The following is a 23,908-nucleotide window of genomic DNA, read 5'->3' on the forward strand; positions in this document are numbered from 1 at the left end:
GTTTAAGCTTCTTCCTATTATTATTATTATTATTATTATTATTATTATTATTATTATTATTAAAAAAAAAAAAGTGTTTTTAGCCAGCACAGCAATCTGGTAGACTTGCAGCTGTTCTTCTGACCACTTTGTTCTGAATGCTGTCTCTGAAGGAGGACACTTTTGGCCCATTCTCAGAGTCCAGAGGTGGTGAAGAAGCCTCAGTGCTGCTGCTGCTTTCACACCAGCAAAGATTTTGATTACCATGCAAGTCAGTGCAGCGTGCTTTTAAATGTAACTTTTTAATTTTTTTTACAGCTGGGGGAAAGTCGCTGCTCAGTTGTCGAGCTTCCTCTGTTGCAACATAATTTTTGCAGACGTGCTCACAGTGTGATATTTTCTGCTCTGCTTCTTTCTAATACCACACTGGAACATTACGAGCTTGAGAAATACAAATTAAGACCAAAGATTTTTTGATGGTGTATGAACAGTGAGCAGCTTTATTTCTATATTACAGCTGCCATGTTTATTAATTGTACTGGTCTCCAACAACACACTAGTCTGCTAGAAGCTATTAGCAAACATAGTCCCTGTTGAACAGGCTTAGATTAGAACCAATGTGCTAGTTCATGTAATCGAGTGCCTCGTTTTTTTGTACAGCTTGTTCCATGCAAGAGATTTTGCTTGCTCAGCCCACCATTAGAAGGTTTATGATGGTATATTAAAAACATGGTTTGTACTTCTGGTATGCAGGGTTTCTGACTACTGTGCGTGCATGCAGTGATCTGGACTAAAAGCAAAAAGCATCATGAGGAGAGTGTTGGTATGAGTTGGCCTTCAATGAGTTGCATAATCTTCAGTTCTTCAAACTCGGACCCCCAGATGTTGGGCTACATCATCTCCAGCCAGTTTAGCCAATGGTCAGGGATGATGGGTGTTGTAATCCAACAGCATCTGTGGACTCAAGGCAGGCATGGACAGACTAATAGCGAAGGGAGATTACAGGGTTCAATGAAAGAAGATTTTGTGCGCAAGTAATGGGCCGGAACAATACAGCCTTTGATCACACTGAAATAATGAGATCTCTTAGCAAATGGTTGTTCGGGGTGCATGCGGTTATAAATTTTACTGTGTGACAGGTGCAACTAATAGTCTCATTTGTTGTTCACATTTTTCTTTGCAGACATAGATGAATGTCGCTATGGTTACTGTCAGCAGCTATGTGCCAATGTACCAGGCTCCTACTCCTGTACATGCAATCCAGGATTTATCTTGAATGAAGACGGAAGATCATGTCAAGGTACTGTTTGTGCATGAGAGAGAGAAGACCAGAGAGCACAGTACTTTTTAAGCAAAACATTCAACTGATAGAGCTTTCCAAATCCCTTTGGGAGGGTATTCCAGAGGGTTAGTATAACAACTGAAAAGGCCTGTTTCCATGGTGTTTTCAGACGACAATCCATTGGCTATGTTATGGCCAGCAGAGTCTCCTTTAAGGGACACAAAGTCCAGTGTGGCTTTCAGCAGGGGGGATATTCTGCTATGTAGCCTGGTCCATGCTGTTTAGGGTTTCCATGAGTTTGGCTTGGGAGCAGCAACAGGCAGCCAATGCAGATCACTAAGCACAATATCAATTTACCCACAGCCTTAAACACATTTATGAAGTTTAATGCATGGTGTTTCTTGCAATTTTCTTTTATGAAAGTCCTTGTTCTCCTTCAGCTGCAAAATCATCAAAGCTCTCTGGTCCTGAGTGTGGGGTCGGAGAAATCTCCTAGCAACATGCCCATAAAAAGTAATCTTAAGAGTTAAGGCTACAGTTTGTTACAGTCACAGACACGCCTTCATCCATTGCCCTTTCCCCCTTGTTTCATCCTGCTGCTTTTGGCCAGGTTTTGTTATGATTGAAGCAGTCAGAGTCTTAAAACTTGTAGATAAACAAGGAAGCACCTGCAGGATACACTTCAGTTTTGTTTGCCATATTGGTCTGAACCCAAACAGACTATGCAGAATCTTTTCAAGATGTCACAGTGGTAAATCGAACTTTTCCAGCACTGTAGCTTTGTTTGCATGTCAGCGTCCGATGTGTACTACCCCATGTTGCCCATTGAGTATAGTGGTTCCCTTGGCAGAGTAGCTCCCTCTGGCCTCATGTACAGAGACAGTTTGGACAAACTAGGAGCAATTCTTACTTGCCATAAAGTAGTTCCACAAAGAGAATGAGCAACTGACTCACACATCTGTCACCGCTTTCTCTCTAAAGTGGTGATTTGTACATCTCCCAGAAATGACCTTTAGAACATCTCTCAGAGACAAAAGATCAGCTATGTTTTATTTATTTTTTCTGTGGGCTGTGTGTCCAGTGTCATGGCAGGGATGAGGAATTTATGGACCTTCACATGTAATTGTGCTACAGCTGCCACCATTCCTGACCACAAGCTATGGTGGTTGTGGCTAGTGGGAGTTGTAGTCCAACAACATCTGGAAGTCCCTATCCCTGCCTCAAGGGAAGAAGATACTCCAATTACTTTTCTCTCTCTTTTGTAGCCAAAATCATCTCAGTAGGTTTTAATTTTAAGAAGTTCTTTTTCATTGCTGTAAGCCTTAAATAAACTAGAGCCTTGAAAAAAGTGATTGATGCCGCTTTCCCACAGATGTGAATGAATGTACAACCAACAATCCTTGTGTGCAAAACTGTGTCAACACCTACGGCTCATTCATTTGCCGCTGTGACCCTGGCTATGAATTAGAGGCTGATGGTATTAGTTGTACTGGTAAGTAAAAATTGTGGGCATTATTATCTTGGCTTTTAAGGGAAAGAATGTTTTTTCCACATGTACTTACATTGTTTTAAGAACAGCAACAACAACAAATTGTACCCCACCCATCTGACTGGGGTGCCTTAGCCACTGTGGGTGGCTTCCGACAAAATATAAAGGTACACAATGAAACATTAAAAGCTTCCTGAAACAGGGATGCGTTCAGATGTCTATGGAAAGTCATAAGATTGTTTATCTGTGTGACATCTGACGGGAGGGCATTCCACAGGGAGGGCACAACTACTGACAAGGCCTTCTGCCTGGTTCCCCGTAACTTCACTTCTTACAATGAGGGAAACAGCAGAAGTCCCTCAGAGCTGGACCTCCATATCCAGGTTGGGCAATGGGAAGTGGAGATGCTCCTTCAATGGAAAGTTAGAGTGATGAAACTAGGAAGGATTAACAGGAACATCTAATCCCACAAAATGAAGGACAATGGAGCATGCTCTCAAGTAAAGGTGCTCAGGATTGTGTGGGTATATGTATTTTGTTGAATCAGTGCCTCTTAACTGTAGAACCTTAGACTACACCTTGCTTGGCCTCCTGCAGGTGAACTAAAGAAGCATTTACAGTACACATGTTCTTGCCCCAAGTGTGTTGGCAGTGACCTTAAATCACTGAAGTCAATGAGTTTAAGCATATGACTGCAACAAGGATTATACGGCTGTTTCTTGTGCTTTCATACTTGTTTCTGTTATGGAACACTTATTATACACTTGGTTTAATTTGAAAATGATTAGTTAAGCCTGTTTGTGTTCTGAAATGGTCTCCTGTGCCTAGTTAAATGAGTCAAGCTCTGGGAAAAACATATCTCCAAAAAATGCCCCCCCCCCAATTTACCATAAGTAGATGCAACGCTGCCTGGCTTACAGAAAAAGAATACTCAGGGTGGGTCTTACTCAGAGTAGACCTATTGAAATTAATGTATCTAGCTTAGTCATGTTCATTCATGCAGACAGGGGACCTCTTTGGCTAGGGGTGAGGAAACTCAGGCCCAGGGGGCTCAGTGTGGCCCTCCAGGCCTCTCCAGCTGACCCTCAAAACTCTCCCCAAGTCACACTCCCTCTGCCTAGGCCATGGCCTAAAAGGGATGCAACTGCTGGGCTGAAAAAGGTTCCCCTTCCTTGGGTGGAGACTGGTTCAATAGGGAGAATGGGGCACTGCCACCTGACCTCTCTCCCCATCCAGTTCCCACCTGCCTGCCTTCTTACTTACACCTAACCCAGGCGGTGGCACTGCCTGTCAACATCTTCCTCCTTAGTCCAAGGTTGCCTCTTGTAGGGAGCAGGATGGGGCAAATCTAGATCTGCCTGTCAGATCTGCCTGTCATTTGCTCTGGCTTCACTTCACCAAGATTTCATTTTAAAGGGAAAACAGTACTCCAGAGACAGCATTTGAGCTGGTATTTCTGCCTACAGTAGAGCTTTTTCAACATCATGATGTACTTGCTAAAGAATTACCGTATTTTTCGCCCTATAGGACGCACTTTTCCCCCTCCAAAAATGAAGGGGAAATGTTTGTGCGTCCTATGGGGCGAATGCAGGCTTTCGCTGAAGCCTGGAGAGCGAGGGGGGTCAGTGCGCACCAACCCCTCTCACTCTCCAGGCTTCAGGAGGCTATCCGCAAGCCGTGGGAGAGCTGCGCGGCTTCGCAGGTCAAAGCTTCCGAGCTTCCCCCGACCCCTGCCCCCAGAACAGGCAGCTCTCCACAAGCCGTGGGAGAGCTGCGTGAAGTCCGAAGCCTGGGGGCACTGAGCTCAGCGCCCCCAGGCTTCAGGCTTCGCGCAGCTCTCTGCAAGCCGTGGGAGAGCTGCGCAAAGTCGCGCAGCTCTCCCACGGCTTGTGGAGAGCTGCCTGTTCTGGGGGCTGGGGTCGGGGGAAGCTCAGGCGCGGGCCTGGGGGGGAAATAATTTTTTTTCTTTATTTCCCCCCAAAAAAACTAGGTGCACCCTATGGGCCGAAAAATACGGTAGTACACTCCATGCTAAACACTTAATTTTGGTACTTCTGAGGGTCAGTTCTTAATTTGGCATATTGCTACTAGACATGCTCCTTTTTTCACATCTGCCTGCATTTGTTATTTGCAGACATCACAGGAAGGAAAAAACCCAAAACCCAATGATTTCCCTAAGAGATACAGCATGCCAGTTCTGGGATTAGATTGCCTAGTTGTCAAACCCAAATCCCCAAATATTATTTTGTTTGGTGTTGTTATTGTACCTAAAATTGCAAGGTCCTGTACAAAAATAGCGCTGGTGTTGCCCATAGATTCCTTTGACCTCCTCTCCCATTAGTGTCAAAAGGGAATAAATCAGCTTGGCTTTTCTTCACTTTGGCTCAGCGTTGGAATTGCTTTAATCCTGTGGGCTTCTTCTGAATCTAAAGTTCGTGCACATCTCCCCAAATATACCAAATAAAATCTGGTTTCAATCAACGTTTTGGAAGTTTGCTTAGTCATCCTAGTATTGTGAAACCCTTTGCTGGCCTAGTCTGGCACATCTGTAGTGATTCTAAAATTGGTTAATGGCTGTAGATTATATAACATGATTTACACAATCCAGCAGCGTTACAAGGGGCAGGGCAGCATCAGAATACCTTATCTAGGAAAGGACAGTTTTAGATAGGCAGCTTCCCAATGTGGGCGAAGAGTGGCAGGGGTGAGCATACAAAACATGAATGGTACATAGGTGGGGAGCTCCTTTGTCTCATAAACTGCATGGTGGATAAAGTCAGCTTGTGCTTGCCACACACGACTGGTTCAGGAAGTGATACATGGCAGGGAATATGATGTGAGGGTGATGAGAGATGGGCTGCCCTCTGTTTGTTTAGGTGGAATTCGGGTCATGAGATGGTCCATGGGTTGTGGCCTCCAGTGAAACTCAAGGGCAACTTAAGAGGGTCAGTAAGCACCATAAAACTAGTGTTATAGAAAATGAGTTGAGAAACAAAGGTTGAACCACTTACTCATATTTAGCAGGTAATGGTCTGAACCTATCACCAATGAACTGCTAACTCTTCATAATCCCAAATTTACAGATATGGATGAATGCAGCTTCTCGGAATTTCTTTGTCAGCATGAATGTGTCAACCAGCCAGGTAGTTACTACTGCTTCTGCCCTGCTGGCTACGTTCTTCTGGATGACATCCGATGCCAGGGTAAGAACATTTTGCCAGCTGTTGTTTTTTTTTAATTAAAAAACAAACACAAGAATAAACATTAACCTTTTTCTCGAAATAATAGTTAATGAAGCAAAGGATGAACATAAGGTCTAAGCAATTAGAAATGCATGTTGGGAGCTATTGTACAACACTGCTGAACACATAACTATGTGTGTGGTGTCATTACAGTTCACAAGGTTCTTGGCCTACGCAACCATTCTCCAGTGCAGTTAAGGATTACACAACAGGTCCCATGCTATTCCTTTTTTTCTGCTCCAACTGTGAAGAAAACGTCAAATCTCCCAATGAGCTTAATAGAGAGAGTTGACTCCATACAAAACATGCTTGTTTACTACCGAATTGTGGACAGCAGTGAACTCATTAAAATACCTTACCAAGCAACCAGTTCTTCTGGGTGTATGTAGCATTCCCCCCTCTACCAAGCATAATTGGAAAGTGTTGTTTGCACTGGATCCAACATAGCAAGAGATAAGCTCAGCAAGTTCACCTCTCAACCTGTGCAGAAATGCCGTCTGTACGTAGCTTAAGTCCTCCAGACAATCAACTGCGCCTGAGTTACAGGCCCAGATGATGAAAGGTCAGTCAGTGTAAATAATGTAATGGAAAGTGCAGCATCAGTCAGAGAGGATGTTTCTGGGTCCCACAGGTACATCCTGGTTCATGCTAAAATAATTCTCCAACACAGTTGCGTACAGTGGTACCTCGCAAGACGAATGCCTCGGAAGACGAAAAACTCGCAAAACGAAAGGGTTTTTCGTTTTTGAGTTGCTTCGCAAGACGGATTTCCCTATGGGCTTGCTTCGCAAGACGAAAACGTCTTGCAAGTTTGTTTCCTTTGTCTTGCGAGTTTGTTTCCTTTGTCTTACGAGTTTGATTCCTTTTTCTTAAAACTGTGCATTCACTTTGAGGAGCAACTCATAGCACGCGGTGTGGTAGCCTTTTTTGAGGTTTTTGAAGACTTTGGTGCTTTTTGAAGCTTTTCCAAAGTCCGTGCTTCGCAAGACGAAAAAATCGCAAGACGAAAAAACTCGCGGAACGAATTAATTTCGTCTTACGAGGCACCACTGTATATGCTTCTTTGATAACACAGAATGAAGCAGTTATGAAGAAGCCTTATCAAGTATGAACCAGTCATCACAGTGCCTTAGCTCACATCAACATTCTCCTTCAGCACACTGATTACATTGGTGGGGAAACAAACATGGAGTATGGCCAGTTGAATTACATGGCTAGGTCACTGTTGCCCCACTTAAAGGAGAAAAGGTAGTTGGGGGCCATAATGAAACCTCCTGGTCAAACCCCCTAATTCCCTTCAATTTTTGCTAGATCACACACCACCCAACATAGCTTTATCTCATAATTCTATAACTCCTTGAGGAGACATCACAATAAGTTTTAATTACGTGCTTGCTTTGTTGCCCTGTGTTTAGGGTTTGAGAGTTTTGACATGATCCGCAGTGAATTGTATGATCTCACATTTGCAAGAAGCTGAGCCATATATTCGTCCTCCTCTTCTTTGGGTACATTCAGACATGTCCAAAATATTTGGGTTGATCCATACACACACACACACACACACACACACACACACACACTCAGAACAACCCTGTGAGATAGATTAGGCTGAGAAAATATGACTAAAGTCACTTAGTGAGCTTTGTGGGTGGAGATTCAGTCCCTGAAAACACTCTAAACACTACAGTACATCCTACTGGACATTATACATGCGTAGCATCTTGCAAGACTCTTTCAGATGTGTTTTAGTTAAATAGTATTCTGTGCCACAAGTGCTATGGGGTTAAAACACTTATTAAAATATACCAATATTTACTTCTATTTTTTGCATTTTAGATATTAACGAATGTGACGTTGGGAACCACACTTGTACCTTGCAACAAACGTGTTTTAATGTCCAAGGAGGATTCAAATGCCTAGACCCAATAAGGTGTGAGGAGCCTTATATCCTGATCAGTGAAAAGTGAGTAATATCTTCATAGAAATAGGAGGATATTTATCTTCTTCAAGAGGCATGTGCTGTTTGGACTTTCTGCTGCTAGCTTTGCGTTACACAATTCAGATTTTAGGGATCTTTCTCTGATTCCTCTTTAGGTGTATGCATGAAGTGAGAATGCAACTGACAGAAAACTGGAAAAATTGATTTCATATGGCTATGCTCATCAAGAAGCTAGAACTACCTGTGGCTCATTGTTGAGTGCATACTCAGTGGCAAACCCAGGTCTACTGCTGTGTATCTGGCCCTTACCTTAAATAAAAATCTAACTCTTAACGGCATGTATCCCCTCCTATAATAGTACATTCAATATGCAGAATCCTTGTGAGGATGAAATGAGTTGTAGACCTTCCCTGACCTCCTGGCATTCTTTATTCAGTCTACATATCTCATCAGACTCACTTCAAGTCCGCTCCCTTCTACACAGAAACATATGAAACTGCCTTTTATGCAGAGTCAGGCCATAGGTCCAGCTAGGTCGGCATTGCTGCAGAAGTGCTTTGTTGAGTGCAGCCACTGCACTAGCTTTCTCACACTGGTGGGTTATGGTTGTTTACCTGGACAGGTGAGGTGACAGGGAAGTTGGCATGGCTTCCAGTGCTCCTACAAGTGAATCTGCACCACACCAGCCACCTCCCAGCAAGCAACCTGCCAGGAATCTAGCAGAGCATCTTCACCCCAGCCAGTGAGCTGCTTCTGAATTACTGATAGCCGCTCTTTGGGGTCTCCCAGCCATATCTGGAGATGCCAGGGATTTAATCTGGCACCATCTGCATGCAAAGCAGATGTTCTAAAACTGATGTCCCTTTCCCAGTTTGTTTTAGTCACATCGTGGTTTACACACGAGTTTTCAGCAGCAATTTCCTTGATCCCACATTAGTCCTTTTTCTATCTGCACTCTTGAGTCCATCATTTCTGCCTAGCCCCTGATGGAGATGCAGATTGCTCCTTCCCACTCATCAGATCAGGCCCCCTTGCTTGCATCAGGCCCCCTTGCTTGCAATTTGTGTGGGCAAAGCCTGCACTTAAGGTAACAGACCTTAACAGAGCCAATGTATTGCCTTGTCTGCCCCCAAGACGATGTTATAAGAACTGCTTCTTAGCTTCTTTCAACAGTGACAGGCACAAAATATAAAATCCCTTGTCAGGCCACCAGATGGCAAAAGACTCAACTGTATTTCTAGTTAAGCTAGAAATACTGTATGCTTATGAAGAAATAAGAGCAGGTCTTATTAGTCATTCAAAGGTCTCCAAAGTTGAGCTGTCATTCAGTGCTATTCCATAGAGGATGTTGATGGTACATTGTTTGCCTCTCTTGATGCAAAACAATGCATTTAAGGTTTAAGAACCCAAGTATAAATGGTATGTGCATATTAATGTAGGTCTTGTAAACTGTGGAATATCGGTCAATAAACGGATTGATTTAACTGTTATAAACTGGTTAATCTAACAGGTGATTGACTTCACAAATTTGTTGATAAACGCTTGTAACACAGCAGGGTGTAGATTATAAAACAGGTTATAGAGAAAACTGAAGTTGAGGATGCAGAGGTTGTGCTATGCGTTCAGATACTAGATATCCTTTCTTGCTAAGCAACACAAAACAAATTCTCTTTGGAAATTTGCTCAATGTCAGACATAGCAGCAATAATAATTAGTAGAGTGAATAACTCATTCAGGAAAGCATACGCCATTATAAATGTGTTAATTTTCAGAGTACTGCATGACTCTCCGTTGTTTTTGGTGGCAATACTACTACTAATAGTAACAATTTCTGTTCTTCCAGTCACTGTATGTGCCCAGCTGAAAATCCTGGATGCAGAGACCAGCCATTTACCATTTTGTACAGAGACATGGATGTTTCAGGGCGCACTGTGCCGTCTGATATATTTCAAATGCAAGCAACGTCCCGCTACCCTGGTGCTTATTACATCTTCCAGATAAAATCAGGAAACGAGGGAAGAGAATTCTACATGCGTGTAAGTGGAACAGGATCTTGCATGGCAGATTTCTTCTTCTTTTGAATACTGTTTAAAACCTCAAGCTCTCTTTGTGTCTTCCACACAGCAAACTGGACCTATCAGTGCCACTCTAGTGATGACCCGTCCTCTGAAGGGGCCACGTGACATTCTCTTGGACCTGGAGATGATTACTGTTAACACTGTCATCAACTTCAGAGGAAGCTCCGTCATTCGGCTGAGGATATATGTATCGCAGTATCCCTTCTAAACCAAGGGTTTCATTGCTTTATTTTGTAAAACACACACACACACACACACACACCCAGCTGAAAAGGGCATTATCCCTTTTCTGCCAGAACTTTCTTCTCAGGAGTCAGTGCGTCTAATAACTCAACATGAAATCAGCAATAAAAGTTGCCATAATGGCTCATATTACAATGATGGGCCAGACCTCCTCCTCATGGTTTGAAACCACCTGAGCATTACATTGCCAATGGATTCCATAGGTGTTTTTCCTGCAATGATCATGTGCTGTTAAGAATCTTTTGTCTTGCTTTCCAAAACTTTTTATACAGTGTGATTATAAGCTTAAGAAACTGTGAAGTTCTCCCCCTTTATCCTGGCAATGCTGTTTAGCAGAATAACCAGAGAAACCGTGGGAAATGCTGGCTTTTGCTGTTCTGCTCTCTCTTTTTTCTTCCGCTAACACTTGTGGAATCAGGGAACCACCAGCCGCCTTCTCAAAAATGTCTGTGGAATCATCAGTTCTGACCCTGTTATGTGTCTCTATAGAAACTGCCCCTCATTCATCTTCCTTCCCCCCCCCCATAGAAAAAAATCCTTTTTTTCAGCCTGGGTTCTTTTCTGCCTTAAAACTTTGGGAAGAATCATGTAGTCACACATGGCCAAGAAAACTGAAGGAAAGGACAGTGGCTCAGTGATGGAGCATCTGTTTTGCAAGCAAAGGGTCCCAGGTTTAATCCCCAGCATCTTAAGGTAGTGTTAAGGATACCCTCTGCCCTGTCCAAAACTCTGGAGTCATTGCCAGTTAGTGTAGACTAGCCATTCTCAACCTTGGGTCTCCAGCTGTTGTTGGACTGCAACTCCCATCATTCCTAGCCAGCATGGCCAGTGATCATAGATGATGGGAGTTGTGGCTCAAGAACATCTGGGGGCCCAAGGCTGAAAAAGGCTGGTGTTGAAGATGTTGAGCCAGGTAGACCAGTGGCCTGACTCAGTTTCCTATATGCTTGTTGAAGAGCTCACCCACTATCCAGGGCCATGTGCTTGCAACATGCCATAGACATTTGATGCTGAAATCTGAAAAATCCCACTGGACATGCTCAAGCCACTGGGTTCACATGTTGCATCTTTTTGGATCCCAGCCACTACCAGGCACTGGGTTTTGATGGAAAGATCACTAGTACTGTTTAAAATATTTATTGTAAAATATACAGGGCCTGGTTCTCCATTTACAATTTGGGCTCCGTTTATAAGTCTTGTGATTTATAATCACAAGACAGTCTGCCATAGATAAGGAGCTGCGCTATGAAATCAAACACATGCAGGTCACATTTCAGTAGCTCTGAGAAACAGTCTGCATTCTGAACACCAAGAAGAGGCTTCTTTGTTCTCTTCTGTTAGCAGGGAAAGCAATACCTAGGGTTGTGGCACAGTTCAGTGGTAGAATGCATACACATGGGGGGCAGAGGGAGAAATTCCATTCAGTTCACATTTAAAAGCAAAACTTGCAAAATTGTACCTAGTGAAACAATATGCTGACTAAAGCACAGCCATCTTTCTAAATTCTCACTTCTCCAAATTTTGCAATGCAGTTCACACAATTCTGAATTTTGCGATTCTATTCTCCAGCCACGTAATGTGTATGCAGAGAAATGCATATATTAGTGAAAATGACATGCTAAAATGCATTGTTTTAGGAGGAAGTGCCTTGCAAAAATGTGTATATTAGGGAAGACAGCATACAAAAATGTGTATATTAGGATAAATTGGCACTAAAATGCTGATGAATTTTCGTGAGTATTTTTTATTTAAAAAGTCATAGGCTGATGTGGAAATGTAGAGAACTGAATTTAAGGCTGGAAAATGAGAAACAGAGAGAAATAGAAATTGAAAGGTTCGCTCATCCTAAGCGCACACAAGATCCCAGTTCAGTCCATAGCTCTCCAATTAAAAGATCTCAGGTACCAGACTAGGAAATATGTCTGTCTGATGCCATGGACTGCTACTACCAACAGCAGCTGTAGACCATTTGGGATAGAGGATTTCCCTTTGGGGAAAGAGAACCTGTAGCTCTGTATGAGCTACACACAGTGGCTCATGCCCCAAATAACCATTTTTATGTTGCATGACATTTATTTGCTTTGGGGAACTTTTTATTTCTTGATTCTTAACTATTTCAAGATGTGAACTATTTCACTCTCTTCTGTTTCTATTAGATTGCGCTCCAAGGTTGAGCTGACATAGGATTTAGCTAATGTAAACTAGTTACACGAGACTTAACAGAGCAATCCTAACCACATCTATTCAGAAGTAAGTCCTATTAAATCCAACAGAGTACTCCTAGACAAGTGGGGTGACGATTGCAGCCTTAGTCTGCTCTTTTAATGCACATCCCAAATAGCACATTTGCTCTGAATTTCAAAGGTAGCTCAGCAGCCAAGACAGCCAGGGCTAGGGAATTTGAGATACGAAGATATTGCCTGTGCCTCACCTGGGATTATTGTGGTTGTACACAATAATGCTCTTCTAAAATCCCAGGGAGGTACAGCAAGAAGATATTTATGGGAGCAAAAAATGAAACCAATTATATTTAGGATACAACTGTGAATGTGGCTCCTAGTTTTTTCCATAAAACATGTTTTCTTCTTCCAATATTGTTCGAAGGGTTGATTTCTGGCACCAGTAGTGTAACGTGTGCACTTCTAAATAATTTCAACAGATCTGCGTAACAATAGATAGTCATGAAATTTATTAATATTATTACTGTATCTTGCTTAGTTTTCACAAAGGTTTTTGAGAGAGGAATAGAATGTTCAGGAATTTAAAACATTAAATTGTTCAAAATTTTAAAATTCAAGTCATTTATAATGCATCTATATGCTTGGTTAGTTTTCCCCGTGAATATTCCAAAACCATTAGAAGTTGTGTTCTGGGCCCAGTTGTGCTTAACTTATAGGCTGTGCAACATGTTAATATTAGGGGACCAATCTCCATGTTTAAATTTCAGTGTTTTAAGCTCCACAAATTCTTCTGTGAAACAAGCAACGTTGTGCGGATCCAAAGAAAATATGGTTTGCATATCTAGGTCGGGACTCTCAATAACCTCTACATTAAATGATTAAATATGGTTTCATAGAATATACCATTTCAACATAGACTGACAATTATTTCATGGGACCAGCACACCAAGAAAACATAGGTACATAACACAAACATGATTTAATACTCTAGCTTGAATATTGCAATGAACAAGCTTGAAGTCTTCTAAAAAGTATTTTTCAGATGGGTTTTTGCCACAATGGTGTCCCCAAGTATAGCACTTTATCCAACACAGGGGTGAAATGGTGATTATTCACTTACATGCAACAAAGGAAAGAGGTGACCTTGAGGCACCGGTGACATGGAGGCTGTTCCCCATTCCTAGTGACCCGTAGCTGTTGAGAAGCCTGTTCCTATCAGAACCTCTTTCTCCAGCATTGCCCTATCATGGGCCCTGTCTGGGTCAATACAATCCATTCTCACCATCAACAACACATACATCTTCATAATCCAGATGGTCATCATTTGATACTGCAATGTAACTAGTTTCCAACACAAAGAGGATAATGTAATTTACGCTACATGTCTTTGGTGTTTCTGATTCATACACAAATCCTTACTAATTTGTATCTGAACCGAGCTTTTTTTAAAAAAATAATTAAACATTCTTGCATTATTTTTTAAAGATTGTGAATGAACACAGCATTGAATATGCCAATGTGGAAATGTTCTTTAAAGTGTTTGTACAAAAAAATTCCAATAAAATTATAAGTGATTTTTTTGATGTGAACATCATTTATTTATTTATTTTAAATGAAGTTACAATAATGCACAGGGGTTTATTACTTTAGCATTTCTTAGTATTGTTCTGTGCACCCCAGTTTCCAAGAGACTCCAGGGTGTTCCAGAACTTACCCAGGGTTCAGTTTCCTTGGAATGAAGGTTAATGGAGACTGTGTTTTTATATATATATATATATATATGCTTTCGTAGATTTTCACGGGTACAGGAATGCAGGTTTTGGTGTCCTCGGGTGTCTTCCCGTGTAAAAGTTGGGGTGTCTAGGCGACGTTTCGACGAGGTCTCACTCGTCATCTTGAGTGAGACCTCGTCGAAACGTCGCCTAGACACCCCAACTTTTACACGGGAAGACACCCGAGGACACCAAAACCTGCATATATATATATATATATATATATATATATATATATATATGTATGTATATATGTATGTATATGTAATATATAGGATATATATTACACATATACACAACCTGAGCATAGGACAGGGTGGGGGGCTCACAGCATTAACACCCCCAATAGATCTTGCTTCTTCATTACAGTTCCAGGGAAACTCCGAGCTACAGCTCTGGGTCAGCAGAGAGCAAATCATGCCTCTGTCTCCAGCTTCCAGCACCAGTCCAGTGCACACATATAACACCCCTATCTTGGCCAATGTCAGGAACTGGACTGAAGAGAAGGGCGGGAATCGCCCTCTCCTTCTCCTCTGCTTCCCCCCTCCCCTTCTCCAGTAGTTTCAAGAGAAGAGGGAGACAGGATTGAATTACAGCAGAACGAGGAGCTGCCAAGTTATGAGGTATTATAGGAGGAGGAGGGAGGGGAAGAACTGCCAGCAGAGACATCCTTGGAGAGCATAGAAGCACCACCATCCCTGCATACTTGCCGCTCACTTAGAATTCAAGAGCAAAGGGCCCAATAACATTTGACTCCTGAGGCCCCCCGACGAGCCACGGGCTGTAGATGGGGAAAGACGTGGAGGAGCTCAGGGTGAGCGACGTCACTATGGAGTTAAGGACTGGATTCTTTGTCTTGCACCACAATGAATAAATAAAACCATAAGTACAAATTTTAACCACAGTCCCAGCTTGGGTGCAACAGAAAACTGCAGTTAGTGTAAACCAAGAAGTGAATGCTTTCATCTTCCCCTTGTACCTGCAGCAGAGTGTGTGTGTGTGTGTGTGTGTGTGTGTGTGTTTGCATCCAAGACTCAAGCACACTCGTTCTCAAACATGTTATGTCTTAAATAGGATGGCCATGTAGCCTCCTTTACAGAGGATAGTCCTCTATTGCTGAAGTCACACCTGTTTGCTCTGGCTTTGGGCATTTGAGGTCCATTTTTTTTAGGGGGGTTCACTTTATATTTCTAATTTTAAGTTGTTTTAAGGTGTTTTTAATATCATGTAATACTGTGTTTTAACATTAATGCTTTGTTTTAATTGTTGTAACCCACCCTGGGGCCACAGGGTGAAGGGCAGGCAATAAATTGTAATAGTAATAGTTGAAGGGCTATTGGGTCCAAGTGTGGTTTAAAGACAACCCCAAGAAAAGTGTTGGGCTTGAAGTTGCTCATCAACAATTAGCACCTAAATAAAAGTTAAGCAGGTATGCAAATCACCCGGTCACAGCCTTCCTCAGTAGGAGATGTATTGCATTTCTATTTAAATTATAATAATTATTTCTAAATATGATTCCATACACATAAATGAGCATGCACAAATATTATGCAAACCCATATCCCCTTTTCTATTGTAACCTGCGCCTTTAAACTTGCTAAGCGATTTATCTACAGCAGCAGTGGGGAACCTCTGAGGTCTCCCCATTTGGCCATTTTAGCCAAGCTGAGCATTTCTCAGTGTTGGGCAGGTAAAGAACTGGCTCCCTGACCAAAGTGGATCTGCAAAGCTCTGTATCTTTGCAAGCCCACCGTGACTGTCAATGCCTGCAAAGGCACAGTGCTCTGCAAGCACCAAGAGTCAGCCGACTGTTGGCACTTGCAAAGCCCTGTGCCTTTGCCCACAAGGTTTGATTTCAAACTGCACAGGCAAGGAAAAATACAGTATGTCAGCTTATGTCCCCTGATGTCCACCTGTGAGAATGACCCATGGGGCTTGAGGGAAACCTAAGGATCTGGCCCACCAATTGGAAATCTCCCCTCCCCCCCAATCTAGAGATGGGGTAAAGAGGTAGCCAAGTTTGCTGATGATACCAAATTGTTCAGGGTCGTTAAAGCAAAAGAGATGGCAAGGAGCTTCACAAGGATTTCTTCAAACTAGGTGAGCAATAAAATGGCAATTGCATTTTTTTATCATTCTGATTATTTAATACCATGTAAACAAGTGTAAAGTGTTGCACATTAGGGGGATGGGAATCCTAATTTCTCATTTACACTAAAGAGGTTTGTAGTGACTGGCCATATATGAAATGCAGGAGCCATACTGGATAACTTGATGGAGAGGACAAGTCAGTATGCGGCAGCTGTGAAAATGGCAAATTCCATAATTTCTTGTATCTCATAGTACTAAATACTGGAAGAAAAAATCCAGTCTGTCTGCATGACAGATTCACCACTGAATTCTTTTCCAATGGAATGCTCCCCTGTGAAGGTTTACTAGAGTAAATTTGGAATGCTGTATAGTCTTAATCACACAGACTACCAAACAAAACCAGCTCATACGTCACGTTGTGTTTTTTTAACCACTCCCCAGCTAACTCTTATGCGTGACTGTGGTAGCACATGTCCTGCCAACATGACATTCATTGGGACACATTAGACTTGACAAGCTATTCACAGCGCTGATAAGGATCTTTAGCCATTTCAAATACAAATGAACATCTCTGTTGCAAGATTCAAGTGCCACCCATGTTTCACAGAACTTCCCTGTACTGCACACCAAACAGATTAATTCAGAAGCGTGCCCTTGCCGAAAGGTGCCTTAATAAAGACAAGGAGATGCAGAACCAGATGTTCTAACTAGCCTCCTCCAGGACATATGACGACTGACTTATTCTCATGGCAAAAAAAGGTTGAAAGTTGAATGCCTCTGGTGATAAACCTGTAAAGTCAGTTTCAGCTCTATAAATAGGTAAGGTTATCAAAGGCTCCATGAATGTTTAATGTGCTTTTCAACTTCGGTGAAAGTAGTTAATCTGTAAACTGGTGTAGTGGCTAAGAGGCTGAGCTGTGAATCAGAAAATCTTTTCAGATTTCACCTCTGCCATTAACTTGCCTGGCAACTGTAGACTTAGACAAGTTTTTTTGCAATGTGGGGAATGATACTGATCTGCCTTGCGGGGTTGCTGGGAGAATTACTGAGACAATGTACGTGAGCCTTGAATACTCTTAATGTATGATGCAAATGCTAAGTTATTGCTGTTATTTTAAAACAATCATATCTTTAGCTTCATATTTATGTTTGAGGGTTTTTACAGTTTGCCGTATTACAATGAAGATGAGCAGCAAAGTCAGTCCTCAGGGAATGTGCAGGCGACCTTGGAACGGACAGCTCATGGAAGAACCCCGACCAGACCTAAGAGGCGTGTAGTGGTGATAGGGGATTCCCTACTGAGGAGAACAGAAGCAGTGATCTGTGGGCCTGACAAGATGTCTTGGGAAGTGTGCTGTCTCCCTGGGGCTAAGATCCAAGATGTAACTGAACGACTAATAATGGAGGGATACAATCTATTTCAGAGAAACAGACCAGACAAGAAAGGAGGAGGAGTGGCGTTATATGTCAGGGTTGTGTATACCTGTGAAGAGATCCAAGATTTAGAACCTCAAAGCCCAAGTGAGAGCATTTGGGTCAAAATTAAGGGAAAGAAGAACAGGGACCTCATTGTGGGAGTTTACTATAGATCCTCAAGCCAAACGGAGGACATAGATGATGCCTTCCTGGAACAGATGGCCAAGCATGCAAAAGGAAGGGAGATAGTAGTAATGGGGGACTTCAATTACCCGGATATTTGTTGGATGTCAAACTCAGCCAAGAGCATAAGGTCAAACAGATTCCTCACTGGCCTTGCAGACAACTTCATTGTCCAGAAAGTGGGAGAAGCAACAAGAGGAACAGCCATTTTAGATCTGGTCCTAACCAATGTTGATGACCTGGTTAGTGGGGTAGAAGTGGAAGAATCATTAGGCGTGAGTGATCATGCTCTTCTGAAGTTTACTATACAGCGGAAAGGAGCAGCCAAGCATACTAAGACTCAATTTCTTGACTTTAAGAAAGCCGACTTCATAAAACTTAGGGAAGTGCTGGGTGAGATCCCATGGACAGTAATACTAAAAGGAAAGGGAGTTCATGATGGCTGGGAGTTTGTTAAGAGGGAGATAGTAAAAGCACAACTTCAGGCAATACCAATGAGACGGAAAAATGGAAGGTGCCTAAAGAAGCCAGGGTGGCTATCTAAAGAACTTTTAACTGAGTTAAGATTAAAAAAGGATGTGTACAAAAAATGGAAAGGGGGGGAAACCACCGAAGAGGAATTCAAACTAGCCAGCACATGTAGACACAAAGTCAGAAAAGCTAAAGCACAGAATGAACTCAGGCTGGCTAGAGAGGTTAAAAGCAACAAAAAGGGCTTTTATGGGTATGTTCGTAGCAAAAGGAAGAACAAAGAAACAGTGGGGTCACTCAGAGGAGAAGATGGTGAAATGCAAACAGGGGACACAGAAAGGGCTGAACTCCTCAATGCCTTCTTTGCCTCAGTCTTCTCCGATAAAGAAAACAATGCCCGACCTGAAGAATTTGGAGCAAATGATTCAGCAGAGGAAACACAGCCCAGAATAACTAAGGAGATAGTACAAGAATACTTGGCTAGTTTAGATGTATTCAAGTCTCCAGGGCCAGATGAACTGCATCCAAGAGTATTAAAAGAACTGGCAGATGTGATCTCAGAACCACTGGCAGTCATCTTTGAGAATTCCTGGAGAACAGGCGAAGTCCCGGCAGACTGGAGGAGGGCAAATGTTGTCCCTATTTTCAAAAAGGGGAAAAGAGAGGACCCAAATAATTACCGCCCAGTCAGTCTGACATCAATACCAGGGAAGATTCTGGAGCAGATCATTAAGCAAACAGTCTGTGAGCACCTAGAAAGGAATGCTGTGATCACCAATAGTCAGCATGGATTTCTGAAAAATAAGTCATGTCAGACTAACCTGATCTCGTTTTTTGAAAGAATTACAAGCCTGGTAGATGAAGGGAACGCAGTGGATGTAGCCTACCTTGATTTCAGCAAGGCATTTGACAAGGTGCCCCATGATATTCTTGTAAAGAAGCTGGTAAAATGCGGTCTTGACTCTGCTACCACTCAGTGGATTTGTAACTGGCTGACTGACCGAACCCAAAGGGTGCTCATCAATGGTTCCTCTTCATCCTGGAGAAGAGTGACTAGTGGGGTGCCACAGGGTTCTGTCTTGGGCCCCGTCTTATTCAACATCTTTATCAACGACTTGGATGATGGACTCAAGGGCATCCTGATCAAATTTGCAGATGACACCAAACTGGGAGGGGTGGCTAACACCCCAGAGGACAGGATCACACTTCAAAACAACCTTGACAGATTAGAGAACTGGGCCAAAACAAACAAGATGAATTTTAACAGGGAGAAATGTAAAATATTGCACTTGGGCAAAAAAAATGAGAGGCACAAATACAAGATGGGTGACACCTGGCTTGAGAGCAGTACATGTGAAAAGGATCTAGGAGTCTTGGTTGACCACAAACTTGACATGAGCCAACAGTGTGACGCGGCAGCTAAAAAAGCCAATGCAATTCTGGGCTGCATCAATAGGAGTATAGCATCTAGATCAAGGGAAGTAATAGTACCACTGTATTCTGCTCTGGTCAGACCTCACCTGGAGTACTGTGTCCAGTTCTGGGCACCACAGTTCAAGGACACTGACAAACTGGAACGTGTCCAGAGGAGGGCAACCAAAATGGTCAAAGGCCTGGAAACGATGCCTTATGAGGAATGGCTAAGGGAGCTGGGCATGTTTAGCCTGGAGAAGAGGAGGTTAAGGGGTGATATGATAGCCATGTTCAAATATATAAAAGGATGTCACATAGAGGAGGGAGAAAGGTTGTTTTCTGCTGCTCCAGAGAAGCGGAAACAGAGCAATGGATCCAAATTACAAGAAAGAAGATTCCACCTAAACATTAGGAAGAACTTCCTGACAGTAAGAGCTGTTCGACAGTGGAATTTGCTGCCAAGGAGTGTGGTGGAGTCTCCTTCTTTGGAGGTCTTTAAGTAGAGGCTTGACAACCATATGTCAGGAGTGCTCTGATGGTGTTTCCTGCTTGGCAGGGGGTTGGACTCGATGGCCCTTGTGGTCTCTTCCAACTCTATGATTCTATGATTCTATTCTATGATTCTAATTCAAAATTTCGCAGAAGAGAGAAACACTGAATTCTGCAAACTGAATAAATTTTGCAACTATCTACAGTATACTATTCTGTTTTGAGAATAGTATAAATAAACTAGATCCTTTTGTGCTCAACAGGTAACTTATTCATTTGTTGTTGTTCCTTTAAACTATCTGGAAGATCCTGGCCAAAAATGTTGATTGTTGTAAATTAAAATAACCAAACGTATTATTTGTTTTTCAGCTTAACCCATTTCTGGCATAAAATTTGTGGTTGTGTTTAATGTGTTAGGGTGCGTGTGTGATTGGAACCACACAATGCCAGAAGGAGTTTCCCGTCTGAAGTTGTGATAAAACCACAAGCTCCTGCTAGTACCAGGAAGGCTGCTTCCAACGACTCCCCTCATGAACACAACAGTTCCAGTTCTGATCACCACCACCCCTCCACCCCACATTATAGAAAGGAAAAAGCAGGCATGTTAAATGCAATCATATATTTAATGTTCCTTGAGATGCTGCAACTACTCGAGTGCTGCAAAAGTGCTGCAAACCCCTTCAGCTCTAGTTGTGCTGCCATAAAGCATTCTGCAATAAAGCACTACTACTGAGAAATGCAGCAAGACACATGGGGCCAGTCCTCCTTTAAGGCTCCCAGAGAGGAGATTGTGACTGCTTTGCTCCTTCCTGGTAGTTCTGCTGCACTAAGCCATGGACAAGCCTTGGTTGGAGCTTGTAGTTTGTCTGGATCTGAGGACAGGAACTTCATCTGGCCAGGGTGCCAGATCCTTATCTTCCCCACAGTCCAAGTCTGACAGTCCTGGTGACATATTTTTGCTTACATTTTTTGTATGGGTGCAGCCATGCCATACCCAGCATGTTGAAGCTGATTGCCAGAGCTTATACAGAGTCCCGTTTGGCAGTGCAGCACCAGCAGGATGACTGGGGAGGGGGAAAGTGGCCACAATCCCTTCTTTGGGAGCCCGCACATTTGCTCATTCGTGTAAAGCCACAGACTGACTCAGTATGAGGCAGTTTCCTATGTTCCTATGGCAAAAATTATAAGGGTGGATACAGACATATCTTCAGTTGAATGCTACCCCCAGGTAGAAAGGGGGAGGAGGAAAATGTACAGCTCATCCCTTTCCCCCTGCACACCTGTCTCACCCCATCCCTATGGCCGTTCCCCCAAATCTGCTCTGGAGGGTTGAATAACCCTATGGAACAGCATGGGAGGAGATGGTGCATGTGGCAGAGAGGATTGCCAAAAAACAACAGCTCACCCTTCAGCGCACAACAGAGTCCCGTCTTTGAATGGAAGGAACCTTCTGCAATTAGAGGGAGATGTCTGCACCAAATCTATTAAACTATCTTATTGTCAGGAGCTCACTAAGTTCTTTGGGAATTGTTTTAGAGAGGTCAGGGGTCGGGGAGATGCATTTAGGCAGGACTACCTTCCAACAAGTTGATTTCACCCCCAAAGGTGCACACCTCCATGGTCTCCCAAGACAGATGGATGCCAACAGCAAGTCTGTACAGATAGGGAGCAGGCAAACTATTAGGAATAGATAGAATTCAGAGCAGATTAGGGCATAATTATTCTGGCATCACAATTTTCATCCAAGTGGTGACTTGCACGCACACTCCTCAAAGGGACATTGTGGCTACTGCTGAAGAACTCCAGCATTTAATACTTCCAAAATTGGTAGTGTAATGCGCCAATAGTTTCCCCCTCCTTTCCTCTGGGACAGTTTCTGTTTGTTTGGTTTTGCAAGAAAGAGTACATCATGTTTGGTAGAACATACCAGAAGGCAAATTATCTATGCCACATATTTCAAGGGGAGACAAGAACAGCTAAAACAAGTACCTGACAAGACCTAAGAGAACAGCTATGGATTGTCCTTAAGTCAGCCAAGAGAATCTGCAAACAGATGCAGATCTCCACACATGTAGTCAATTCAACGTAGGCATCAGAATGCACCTTCGTATCCTGATGGTCCTAATGAACTGGTTGGCTGCCAAACTTATTCAGGGCTACGCCAACACTCATCAGCTATATACAGCAAGTTGCCTACAGATATAGCTGGGTTGCAGCCCACACACATTTCTGGGTATTGAAGTCTAAAATGAAGGAAAACAAAAGCGGTCCTTGAACAGGAGTCCATCCCCACCCCACCCCTACACCATTTCCCTGATGTTATTATTCTGAGACAAACATTTCCACACTTGGATTCACCATCAATAGGCCCTGGAATTCATTGGCTCCCTGTCTTCTTTCTAAACTTGTGGTGCATTAAGCATACAAACAATACGATTATGCTGAGTCAAAGGCTAAAAGGTAAGAGAGTTTGCCATGTTGTCTGTTGCTTCTAGTTGTTTTATAGCATGTTGCTAGTGTGCATTTACTTGTTTTATTGGGTATGCTCTTCTTGTTAGCCACATTGAGACCTTGCTGAAAAGGTGGGATAAAGGACATCCAATTTTAAAGTGGGTGGGATTATAATTGGTGGAATTGTAACTGGATGGACTTGCCCATATGGAAGCTGAAGTTACTCATGTTGGAGGGAAGCTGCCCAATGGATGGACCCAGATACTACCCATATCAAGCATTATAATTTGATGGGATTATAATTGGTGGAATTATACCAGGAGACTGCCCATCTAGTCAACATTGTCTGTTCTAACTGGGAGATTCCTTCCAGGGTTTTGTGTGAAGGCTGTTATTTCATATTACATGCTACATGGTCCTTTCTTTTAACCGGAGATTAAAAGATCATAATGATCATAAGAAGTTCTGCATAGGAAGTTCTGCAAATTATGTGCCACCATCACTGAATTACAGTCGAGCCCCAATACTGAAAATAAATATTTATTTTGTAGTCCTTTGTGGCTCTCTCATAGGTAATTGCTAAATTCCTTTTAGTTCAAATGAAATGTGCTAGCCTGGCACAATGCTGGCTAATGCTAAAGACCCGTGGTTGGCATACTTGCAGGAACTGAGCTACTGCAAGGACTGCGAAATGGGCAGTAAAGAGTCACTTAAGTCCTTAACTGGAGTGTGAACCAAGGTTCTTCTCTGAATACGATGGACTGAATCTTTCAACACCCACTGACATTACGCGTTATGTCATGGCATAAGCACACGCACTGAAAGTCACGTTGTCAGCTGTAGCAAAATGAATACCTGCTCATCCCTGGGTTAAAAGCAACAACCGGCCCCTTTGAGGTTATGCATCAAAACAATTATTCTGACAGATGAATACAAAGGAATACACCTCTAGGCAGCTGGGTGTTTGCTCTTTTGGAAAGGTACAGCCTTCATGGCAAATAAAATTACTTTCTATCAGAGAACAAACAAGGAAACAGCGTCCCTCATTATTTTGACTGGCATATTAGCACCATCAAGTTATCACTGATGCTTCTGAGTTATTTCTTGAATAATTTCAAATAATCCAGTTGTTTGGAGAATAAATGCTATAGACTGTAGTACAGGTTGCAGCCCAGTCCTTATGCTAACAT

At 42.7% G+C, this 23,908-nt stretch overlaps 1 protein-coding gene across 2 annotated transcripts in view; it reads left to right on the plus strand.

The window, feature by feature from the left end:
* FBLN5 (fibulin 5) overlaps positions 1-14,021 on the plus strand; it is a 59,280-nt gene extending 45,259 nt beyond the window's left edge. For both annotated transcript variants that reach the window (XM_081863026.1, XM_081863027.1), the window contains 6 exons: positions 1,163-1,279; positions 2,634-2,753; positions 5,834-5,953; positions 7,829-7,955; positions 9,775-9,967; positions 10,056-14,021. In XM_081863026.1, coding sequence (XP_081719152.1) covers positions 1,163-1,279; positions 2,634-2,753; positions 5,834-5,953; positions 7,829-7,955; positions 9,775-9,967; positions 10,056-10,217 — 839 coding nt within the window. In that variant the 3' untranslated portion in view covers positions 10,218-14,021. The remainder of the gene's footprint in view (positions 1-1,162; positions 1,280-2,633; positions 2,754-5,833; positions 5,954-7,828; positions 7,956-9,774; positions 9,968-10,055) is intronic.
* The last annotated feature ends 9,887 nt before the right edge of the window (positions 14,022-23,908 follow it).

Source organism: Podarcis erhardii (genome assembly GCF_964252035.2).
Source record: "Podarcis erhardii genome assembly, chromosome: 1".
Taxonomy (NCBI): Eukaryota; Metazoa; Chordata; class Lepidosauria; order Squamata; family Lacertidae; genus Podarcis; species Podarcis erhardii.